Source organism: Phacochoerus africanus, chromosome 10 (genome assembly GCF_016906955.1).
Source record: "Phacochoerus africanus isolate WHEZ1 chromosome 10, ROS_Pafr_v1, whole genome shotgun sequence".
Classification (NCBI taxonomy): domain Eukaryota; kingdom Metazoa; phylum Chordata; class Mammalia; order Artiodactyla; family Suidae; genus Phacochoerus; species Phacochoerus africanus.
In genome coordinates this window covers 18,544,697-18,556,332 of record NC_062553.1, presented here as the reverse complement: position 1 = coordinate 18,556,332, position 11,636 = coordinate 18,544,697, and the positions used below count along the sequence as shown (strand labels likewise).

The 11,636-nt window shown below is 43.6% G+C and overlaps 1 protein-coding gene across 1 annotated transcript in view; it reads left to right on the top strand.

Moving 5' to 3' along the window:
* Positions 1–11,031: 11,031 nt before the first annotated feature.
* DHX15 (DEAH-box helicase 15) overlaps positions 11,032–11,636 on the top strand; it is a 56,795-nt gene continuing 56,190 nt past the window's right edge. The window contains 1 exon segment of the mRNA XM_047798041.1: positions 11,032–11,283. Coding sequence (XP_047653997.1) covers positions 11,213–11,283 — 71 coding nt within the window. The 5' untranslated portion in view covers positions 11,032–11,212.

Here is an 11,636-nt window from a genome sequence, read left to right as displayed (position 1 = left end):
AGAGGCCCACTTGGCAGCCACTGTGCTAACCTGCTAGTGATGGGAGCTACAGGATTGCAATGATTTCCCCTTTACCTTGGAGGGGATGTCCCAGCATACTCAAGATCACCAGACTCTGAAAAATTACTTATTGTGGCAGGCTCCTGAGTCTTTTAAGGTTCATCTTCCTCAAGGACACATGTAGGTTACCAAGGCCTCCAGTATCAGCCATTTCTTGTTTCTTTGGTCCAACTGGCATCATCAGTTTATTGGACCAGTGTGATATTCTGCGGGATGTCCAGCTGGTCCATGTTTCTTCAGACTATGTTATGACAGAGGATAGAGGCAACATAGCTTGAGGGCATGGCTATAAATGGATACTGTCACATGTACCGAAGGAATTTGAATTATTTCTGATTCCCTCTCTTTTTTTTTTTTGTCGGGTGGCACCCATGGCATGCGGAAGTTCTGGAGGCCAGGGATCCAACCCACGCCACAGCTGCAGTGACAACACCAAATCCTTAACCTGCTATCCCACAAGGGAACTCCCCTGATTCTCTTTTTGACAGGGATAGAAAGAGAGTTGATTTGTCAGATCACTGACCACATATCCTGTTCATGAGTCCAGTGATCTCCTCTAGCAAAGATAACGCAACTGACACAGCAGCTACTGTTTAGGGCTACTATGTGGATAGATTTGTGATGGTCCATGGCTCTTCTCCAGAATTTGTCTGGATTTTGCAGAGGCCAAGAATGGTAAATTAAATAGACATTGATGGAAACCACTACCCATCCATCTCTTAGGCCTTTAAAGGGGCAACCATATTTACCTTTTATCGCTTAGTTTTTTGTTTGGTTTTTTTTTTAATGTGTAAAATACATACAGTTGGCCCTCCGTATCCATGGGTTTCACATTCACAAATTCAACCAACAGCAGATGGAAAGTATTTGAAAAAAAAATTTCAGAAAATTCCCAAAAGCAAAACTCAAATTTGCCACACTTTGACAACTATTTGCATAGCATTTACAATGTATTTACAACTATTTACATAGCCTTTACATTGTATTAGGTATTATAAGTAATCTAGAGATGATTTAAAATATACAAGAGGATGTGCATAGGGCATATGCAAATATTACACCATTTTGCATAAGGGATTTGAGCATCTATGGTATTTGGTACCCACAGGGGTCAGGGGGCCACTCCCCTTCAGATACCAAGGGATGACTATATAACACAAAGGTCACTCTTTTAGCCATTTTTAAGTATACAGTTTAGTGGCATTAAGTACATTCACCTCGTTGTTAATGTCCAGAACTCTCAGGATCTCATTTCACTCAGCATATGTCTTCAAGGTGCATTTGTATTCTAGATGGTCTGATTTTCATGCCTTATTAAGGTTAAATAATCCTTCGTTGTATGTATATACCACATTTTCTTTATCCATTCATTTATCAATGAACATTTGGGTTATTTCTACCTTTTGGCTATTGTGAAATAATGCTGTTATGAACCTGAATGTACAAATGTCTGTTCAAGTCCCTGATTTCAATCCTTTGGGGTACATACCCAGAAGAGGAACTGTGGAATCATATGGTAATTCTATGTTTACTTTTTGGAGTAATCAGCATACTATTTTCCACAGTGGCTGCACCACTTTACATCCCCAACCACAATGCATAAGGCTGCCAATTTCTGGCCAACACTTGTATTCTCTTTCTTTTTACAATGGGTGTAGAAGTGATTTCTCACTGTGATTTTGTTTTGCATTTCCCTAATGATTAGTGACGTTGAGCATCTTTTTATGTGCTTATTGGGTATCTGTGTACCTTTTTGAAGAAATATTTATTCAAGTCCTTTACTCATTTTTTTTTAAGTGGGTTGTTTGTTTTTCGTTGTTTCCCTAAGTTGATTTTATAACTGTTTGATATTCATTGAATTTGTTCTTTATTTCTTTCTTTTTTTTTAACACTCTCTTATTCTGCCTTCTGGGGTTTTAACTGAACATTTTCTATGATTTCATCTTATCTCCTCACTTAGCATATCAATTATACATTTAAAAAATTTAGTGGTTGCTTAGAGTTTTCAATACACATTTTAATTTATCATCTTCGAATAACATTATACTGCTTCACACATACTGCAATTAACTTAGAGTATCGCCAGTTCTTCCCTCCCATTCCTATGACCTTGCTATCATTCATTTCACTTCTCCATTTGCGATAATCACTCAATACGCTGTTTTTATTACTTTAAATAAACTATTATCCATTAGATCCATTAAGAATAAGAAAAACAAAAAATTTTATTTTACCTTCAGTTATTCCTTCTCCAATATACTTCCATTCTTTATGAAGATCTGAGTTTCTGACCTACTTCCTTTCTTCTTCCCCAAGGAACTTCCGGTAACATTTTTTGCAAGGCACTCTTCATTTCAGTTACAAGGTGCTTAATGTCTAGCATTTCCTTTTCAAACTTTTTTAGGGTTTCCATCTCTCTACTTTATATCACCTGTCTGCTCCTGCATGTTATCTACTTCTTCCATTAGAGCCCTTAGCATATTAATCAGAGTCATTTTAAATTCCGTCTGATAATTCCAAAACCTGTGTCATAGCTGATTCTCATTCCAATGCTTGCTTTGCCTCTTTAGACTATGTTTTCTCTTGTCTCTTAGCACGCCTTGTAACTTGTTCTTGAAAGCCGGCATGAAGTATTGGATAATAGGGACTGAAGTAAACAGCAGGTCTTTAGGGTGAGGTGTTACCATTAACCTGGCAGCAGCTGGGCTGTGTTTAATGTTTGCTGTCGCTGTAGGTGCTAGAGGTTTCAAATTCCTCTGGTGTCCTGGTTTAGTCTCCCTTATGGACTATGGGTTTCCCTAGGGATTCCCCTTGTTTTGAGTCCTCGTCCTGCAGCTTTTTGGTGCTAATCCACTGTTGCACTGGAGCCCTGCCGGTGGGGCAGTCAGGAGTGGGGAGGAGATGTGTTTTCTGATCTTATCGTTGGATCTCAGTCTTTTTTTTTTTTTTCTTTTCTTTTTCTTTTTTAGGGCCACAGGCGGGATCCAAGCTGCATCTGTGATCTACACCACAGCTCATGGCAATGCCGGATCCCTGACCCACTGAACGAGGCCTGGGATGGAACCCACATCCTCATGGATACTAGTTGGATTCGTTTCCACTGCACCACAATGGGAACTCTGGATCTTAGTCTTTTAATGGGTCTATGTTCCTGAGCTATGACCTTCACAAGCTTTTCTGTTTTGTTTTAAATCCCCTTAGATAAAACAGGAAGGCTAGAAGGGGCTGGAGTGAGAGAAATGCCCTCCTCCAGTTGGGACATGGCTCTGGTAAAGTCTTCTCATGGAAAGTAACCTCTTGTTTTGGAGGCTATTCTGGGCATATTTACAATGGTTACTCTTCCCCTACCTCTGCCAGAGCCACAAGAGCATCTTTCTTGGCTCTTTACTGTGAAAACTTGGTGGGATTCCTGGAGGTGAAACCCAGTGAATTATGGGAGCCCACCTCAGCCTGGGGGCCATGGGAGTTTCTCACTCTCTAGATAGTCCCCACTCAGAATCTGGCAATTTGTCAAATGACCACGGGGGTAAGTGTTCCAACCAGTTATAGTTCCAGCAGCTTCTGCTCCATGTAAACTGATCTTTGCTATTACTCTGGGTTTTCTGTTTTGTTTGGTTTTGGTTTTGGCTACACCCATGGCCAGGAATTAAACCCGAGCCACAGCAGCAGCTGGAGCCTTACAGTGACAACACCTAATCCTTAACCTGCTGAGCCACCAGGGGACTCCCTGCTGTGACTCCTTGAACTTGCTTGTCTCTCTAGACTTTAGGGTTGCAGTTTACCCTATAACCTCAGTTTTCTAATGATTCCAGGAAAAGCTATTGGCTTTCAGTTTGCTCAGCTTTTTCTTTTAAGAAGAGAAGTGATAACTTCTAAACTTTACATACTGATGGTGTCAGTGGCGATTTTATTTAGTATCCTGGCTGAGTTGGGGGGTGCGGTTTCATAAGCCTCTACTTGGCATTCCCCACTATGACAGCTCTTACTCCTTACAGGCCAAACATCCAATATGGGGGATTGTGAACACTACCAAAGATGTCTATTCTAAGTGTACATTTGTGGACTGGGGATGTGGCAAATGGGTGTGTTTGAGAATCCAGGAAAACTAGTATGAGCTGGACCTGGGTCACATCTCCTTTCCAGGCTCCTATCCTCCCCCGACTCCAACAGAGACCATAATGACACCGTGAGTCTCTCAGTATCAATGTCAGTTCAGATTCTATATCCAATTGTCCCTGAAATGTGTGGGTATTCTCTTAACCCCAGTGTGTGGCTACATAAGCCAATGGCAATAGATCCCTTGAGGAAAGGACTTGAGGAATTATTACTGTGTACACATGTTCTTGTCTTGCAGCATCCTTTCTTCTGGGAGCATGTTTTGCCTTTAATGTATTACAGGTCCAAAAATTGGTCGTAGACTCAAAACTAAAACCAAGTTACTTATGTTAGGGACAAACGGAGTTGGCTAATTCAGGAGCATCAAAGAAAAATGAAACGTAACCTTACCTAAGTTGCAGGAATTTACAGCTCATCTCAGAAATCAGCAGAGGATACCAGCCAGTCCCCAAAGGCCAAGTCTATTCATGCCATCTTTGGATTTCCTGACTCAGCTACCCTGATCAAATTAAAAAAGACGACCACCAGGCAACCAATTAGCTGGAAAAAGTCAAATATCTTCTTGATTTACCCCATAAAAACCCTTCAGCTTGTGAGCAACTCAGAATTCATATTGCTCTGGCTGCCTTGAGTGTCCCAGCTTGCAGGTCAAAAGCCTTTCACTAAACTTATCTTTCTGCTTTGTTTCACTCAGTGTAAAGAGTCTAGTTTTTGACATAGGTTAGGTCCAGAAACTTGGCTAGTCTTCCACAGGGCAACTTTCCTCAACTTCTTGATCATCTATCCTTGATTTATTTTGGTTGTTCAGATCAAGGACTTCCTCTGATGGTTGCCCGTCCATCTTCCCCTAGGTGCCTTGTTTTATTTACCATCTCTATAATTCTGTGGGTCAGGCCCTCTGGACTGCAGTCCTACCAGGTAGCATCCACTTGGTTTCGGATGCTTAAATGCCACCAGAAGACCTCTGCGTTACAGGGGTCCTATCAACTCTACTGCTCTCAGGAAGCCTAGTTCTGAAATGTCATCTCCTACCTTCAGCCCTGGACTACAGAGCCACCATTGAATTTATGAGTGACATTGATGCCTCTTGCCAGAAAAATTCCTTTTTGATTTGATAAGTGGTGTATCCTCTGAACTTTTCTGTGGAATATAGTCATCTGCTGAGTTTTCCAGCTTGATATATTATTTTCACTCTAGCACGTTCACTCATGTGAACTGTTTAATTTCCACAGCAGTTCTGGCATTTCTATGTTACCTGGTGTACTGTGGGCCATGGCTTCCCAATGCTTCTAGACGAAATCTTAAGTGTGTTCAGCCATTACCTGACATTCCTGCATGAGTGTTAAATCCTGTCTCCTGGGAGACTGCTTTCAAATTGATAAATTCTCCCTCATCTAACTTTATTTTTATTTTTATTTATTTATTTTTGTCTTTTGTCTTTTTAGGGCTGCACCCACGGCATATGGAGGTTCCCAGGCTAGGGGGCTAATTGGAGCTGTTGCTGCCAGCCTACGCCACAGCCACAGCAATGCCAGATCTGAGCCGTGTCTGCGACCTACATCATAGCTCAGGGCAATGCAGGATCCTCAACCCTCTGGGCAAGGCCAAGGTATCGAATCCGCAACCTCACGGTCCCTAGTCGGATTCGTTTCTGCTGCGCCTCAACAGGAACTCCTCCCTCATCTAACTTTATGTTCCACCTCTCTCTTCCCTTTTTATCCAGAACCTTTAGAATTAAATCCCATGCATACTTCCCTGGCTCCTGTTAGTACTTATCAGCTAGGTCCTACAGCTTCTTTGGGGTTGCTTTCCGATATTATCAACCTTAAAATGTCTATGGACAATCACATATTGTTACTTAATTCTCATCATTGTTTAGTGGTGCATGTGGGAATGTGGGGGTGCATCCTGGGGGGGGTATGTTTTCCTGCACAGAAGGCCTCTCATTATCTCACAAGGAAGGAGCACTAGCTTTTACTAGGAAGTAGCAGGCATTTTGGCAGGCTCAGCAGGTTGCGGAGAATTTAGGGATTCAAGATTTTTCATGTTTGTTAACCTAAATGTCCTCATCCCATTTGTCAGAGTTCCACTCTTTCCCAACCAGGGACCTAACCATAAAATATCATGCCTGTCTAAGTGGTGAGTTTAATCTTCTTGGAAGTTTCCACTTGGGCTTCTGCTACTGTTATAGTTAAGTCCTGGGACTGGGCCTCAATTTTCTGTCTTTCCACTGCAGGAGATGAGAATCTCCTTATGGTGCTTCCAGAAGGTCTTCTGGCTTTCACACTGAGCTTTGCATTGATTAATAACATTCAGCCTTTCATGATCTCTCCCCAAAGTATCAAGTTCACTTAGCAATAGCCAATCACAATTCTAATGGTCTTATAGATATGATTTCCCTTATACTTTGATGACAGTGTCTGATCTTTCCTAGTACACTACAGTTGAAAGCTATAACAATTGTCTTGCTTTCCTGTAGTAGCTATGTTCCACCTACCACCACTGATTCATTGCCAGACTATGAAATTGGTGGCCGACTCCAAAATTCAATCATAGTGTTTGCTTTCCTGAACCAATCCTGGCACTAAATATTTTGGTTCTATGAAAAGTCAACTCCAAAGCAAAGATTCATGTCCTTGAAATTTACTAAAGAGTACACTTAGGATCAACCCTAGTGGAAGGAAAGGTATAGCTGTAGGATTAGACAGAGGGGAAAACTGTGTTGTGATGCTATCATATAATTAAGAATTTGATTGGCTTTATCCCTGGTTCCTGGGAGGTAACTTCTAAACCACTAGAATTTGGGGCATGGGATAGGAGTGACTTAGTGATTAATGGCTGGTCCTTGGACCACACCCGAGTTTATGCTAATGAGATGATTCAGGACAGGGCTGGTCAGCTAGAAAGACCAACCATGTGATTAGATTTCTTAGGGAGGAGAAGGGGGCTGGAGATTGAGTTCAATCATGGTGCCAGTGATCCAATTAGTTACAACTGTGTAATGAAACCGTCAATAAAGACCCAGGGCCCTGAAGATCAGTGGGGCTTCCTGGTTTGGGAACAACATATTCTTGATCAGGAGAGTGACATGTCCTAATTCCTCAGAGAGAGGGCACAGAAGCTTTGGGTTCAGAACCCTCCTGGACTTCACCCTCTGCATCTCTTCATTGGCTAGTTGTGACTTGTATCCTTTATTATAAACTTGTAAAATCATAAGTATAGTGCTTTCTTAAGTTCTGTGACTCATTCTTCCAGCAAATTACTGAACCTGAAGAAGTTGTAATTTGCAGAGAATTTAGGGATCCCAAATTTGTATCCAGTTGGTTAGAAGTGCAGGTGGCCTGTAAGTCCCTGAAATTGGGGATGGCATCTGGAGTAAAGGCAGTCTTACTGGAGACTGTGCCCTTAAATTGTGGGATCTGAACTAACTCTGGGTGGTTAGTGGCCAAAATGCATTGCAATACGAGAGATGCTTTAGCTAATAACAGCTTCAGCTAATCCCACGGGGAGCTCTGATGCTCTGAAGCTCACGGTTGTTCCAAGCTGGGTACGAGGGTCAGGTATCTCCATAATATCTTCAGGCTGCCCTTGGGCAGTTCACTTTAACCAAGGAAACTCCTGAAGACAGCAGACAGCTGAGGGCTGTTTGCAGGCAGCACTCCTAGAAACTGAGGGATGTTGTTCTTTCTTCTTCTTCTTCTTTTTTTTTTTTTGGCCGCCCTTGAGGGCGTTCTGGAGTCAGGGATTGAACTCCTGCCACAGAAGCGACCTGAGCCACAGCAGTGACAACACTGGATCCTTAACCTGCTGTGCCATCAAGGGAACTCTGTGTCTTTCATTCTTGAAGCAGGAGTTCCATGGCAAGTCAGAGTGTCCACTACACTCTGGTAGAGGGAGGGCTGGGTGATTAAAAGCAGTACTGAAGATTCTTTTGAATTTGTAAACATTTTGCTGCCAACGGGAATTCAAAGAGGGAGACTGGCCAGTTCATACTGGCAAATCCTCATGAGTGATCATATTGTTTTCCCAATTAAATCTCTGTGATGTCTTCCTATTTCTCTCTGGAAGGATGGTCTTAACATCCTTGGCAGGACAACTCAGGCTCTGCATGAAATGGCCCCTTCTTGCATCTGCAGGATCATGTCTTCCTCATCTCACTGCATTCATGTTCTGTCTGTGGATCGCACTTGACTTTCCTCTGCCTGGAATGCTTTCCTCTCACTTTGCCCAATTTGTACTGATTTTTAAAGTCTTTGTTTAAATGTCCCTTTCTCAAAGAGGTATTTCCCAACCCTCACTCTAGATAAAGGCCACCTGTTACAGCCTCTCGCTGTGCCTGTTCCCTTTAGATGGCCTAAAAACACTTACCAGATATAGTTATCTGTGTGTTTAGCTGTTTAATGCTTGCCTCTCTCCCTCCGATAAATGTCATGAAGGCAGGCACTATGGCTATTTGCTCCTTCCCTTTTCCCCAGCACTTAATTCAATGCCTGACATGGGAATTTAATAAATATTTGTTGAGTGAATAAGTAAATGAAGTAAGTAAGCATAGATAATAGCGATACAGGATAGTGGTTAATCATGTGGCTCTAGAGGCAGATTGGGTTCAAATCCTTTAAATCCTGATCTGCCCCTTGAGAGCTCTATAAACGTATTTTCCTCTTGGACAAGGTAGAAACCTCAATTTATTAGTTCACATTAAGTCTGTCTGACTGGGGGAACTTGTCTGCAATAACAAAACCCTAGCAGAATAACTGGTATAGTAAGAATACCTATTTATCAGCAGCAGTACTGCATAGCCTTTAAGCACACAGACTGTTCTGCGGTGACTCCAAAGCTGTCATCTTGACCAAAATACTTAGCCTCTTGGTGCATCGGTTTCCTCACCTGTAAACAAGTATAACTCATAGCCTCTAGCTTAAAGTTGCCGTATGGATCTGATAGGTTAATAGACAGAAGAAACAATGTGGTACTTAGCAAGTGCTTTATATGTTCTAGGTAATATTACTATTTATTAATTAAGGTTAGGAGACACCTCTGACTGACACCTGGAGCTGTTTAGCTGCACAAGACATTCCCTCTAGGTGAGTAAATTCATGCCATCGACCAAGTAATAGACTGGAGAGTTGTCTGGTAGATAAAGAGTAAGAGTAAAGGAAAAATTCTCTGATAACATTTCCAGGAAGCTGTAGAAGAGCTAGCGGATAGCTCTTCTCTATTTTAGGGACTGTTCTGCCTGAAAATCTAGGGTGGCTCATTCAGACCCAGACCTCTGTCCCTCCTACAGGGAGTGTAAACATCCTGGCAGATTCTGGCCTTTGCTCCTCTTGTTGTAGATTCCAGAAAGGCCACCCTCCTTAGGTAAAAACAATCTCTCTTCGGTCATTCAGGTACAACATAATTGATTAGGTTATAGTTTCTTTAAATATATACTAGACCCAAGGAGGATGTCTCATCCCTTTCAGTTCCTCTTTTACAAAGCTTCCTTGCACTTGTTTGCACACCTATGTCTCTTAGGGCGGGACACTTCTGCAGACAGAATGCTAACATTTTCCCTCATTATTTCTCCAAAATGTTAACTACTTTATGGTAGCCCTCAAACTGGGAACCTGGAGATCTGAGCCTGGAATCGTGAAAGTGAAAATCTGGATTTTAATTCTGACTTTGACACTCACTGACTGTGTGAACTTGGCCATAACCTAGGGCTCAGATCCCCTCATTTGTAAAGTCAAGCAAAGACAGAAAAAGCAGCTGGAAACCCTTCCAGGTTTACAATTCAGTGATTATGCATCATGATCTCTGACACAAGTCGATATACTGTTAAAATACTTTTAGGGTAGAGATTTTTATAAGTGAAGACATTCACTTTTCTTTATACTGACTTTGAAATATGGATTTGGTACCAAAAAAATCCTCTTCATAAGTTGAAATTTTCAAGTTGTATTTAACCTTAGGGATTGCAGTTCTGAGGAATTGATGAGTCTGAATATGATCTTCCAGGGCATCCAAACAACCACTGCACAAACTACAAAGATCACCTGATTTGGGTTGGTCCACAGATCTTTTTCTTGTGTGCTTCTTCTGGGGATGAATCAACTGAGCAAGCAGGTAGATTCTGGAAGGAGAGATTTACAAAAGTCTTGTCATGCTATAGCAACAATTTGCCGTGGCTTTAGGGACAGCCCTAATGGCTATGTAACATAACCTCTTTCAGCTTTAGTGTCCACATCTACAAAATAACACCTACTCTGCAGAGTTACTGTAAGAATAAGAATAGAGGTAAGGTGAACGCTGTGGAAGCGCATGATAGGTACAAAGAAAAAAAGTTATGCTCTACTGCCAATTTTCTCTATTCCAGTAAAAACATAAATAGGTTGAGTGCATATTGTTGGTGATCAGTTAAAAAAAAAAAAATAGAAGGCAAAATGGATTATGGTGAGTCCTGACATTTTCTCACCTCAGTTCGCCTATCAGTTGAGAATGTCTGGTCAGTGAATTCAAGTTCTAGAGCTGGGGTCCAATCCTGGCTCTGCCCCTTATCAGCTGTATGATCTTGATAAGTTTTTCAACATCTCTGGGTCTTAGACTCCCCTATTACTGGTGGATAGGATTTCCTAAGTAGTATTAAACTCACTCCTCTTTCAATTTTCTAAATCAGAGGGGTGTGAAGCCCCAAAGGCCCAACCCACTCAGAGGAGCATAAGGGGGCTGCAAAAGGAAGGAGGCCGGCGGGACGGAAGACGGGCGGGCCAACCAGGCGGTGGGCGGGGCTGAAGTTCCCGCCTCCGATGCGTGCGCGCAGTGCGCGCGCACGCACGCACGCACGCACACACAGCATACCGCGGAAGCGCGCGCGCAGGCCCAGCCCTCGTCGCCGCCGCCATTTTAGCTCCTGGTTCCGGCCGCACGGTGTAGGCTGTTGTAGCGGGAGGGGTGGGGGTCCTTCAGAGTTTAGTAGTCATCCTCGACTGCGCGGATAGAGCCGTCAGGTTCTCTTTTTCCTTCCTTCGTTACCGCCAGCTCGAAGAGTCCGAAGATGTCTAAGCGACACCGGTTGGACCTGGGGGAGGATTACCCCTCCGGCAAGAAGCGTGCGGGGACCGATGGGTAAGCCAGGCCGGGGGCGCGAGCCAGGGGTTCGGGCTTTGTTGGGGTCCCGGAGGGGAGCGGGCCAGGGTGGGCCGGGCCGAGAGGGCCCCAGGGCCGACCCTTTGTTCCCCTCGGGCTCGGGTCACTAGCGGCGGGGCTCGGGAGAGCGGCGCCACTCCCGGCATTCGGCCCGACAAGGGCGCGGGGAGCTGAGTGGCGCGGCCGCCGCCCGGCCCAGTCAAAAGAGCCCAGAGGCCTTTCGTGGCCACTAGGGCGCCTCCTCTCCAGGCGGAGTCGAGCAAGAGTCACTTCGAAGGGAGCGGACGGGAGGGAACCGCGGACCTCGTGGCCCGGGCTCCAGGGGTAAGGCC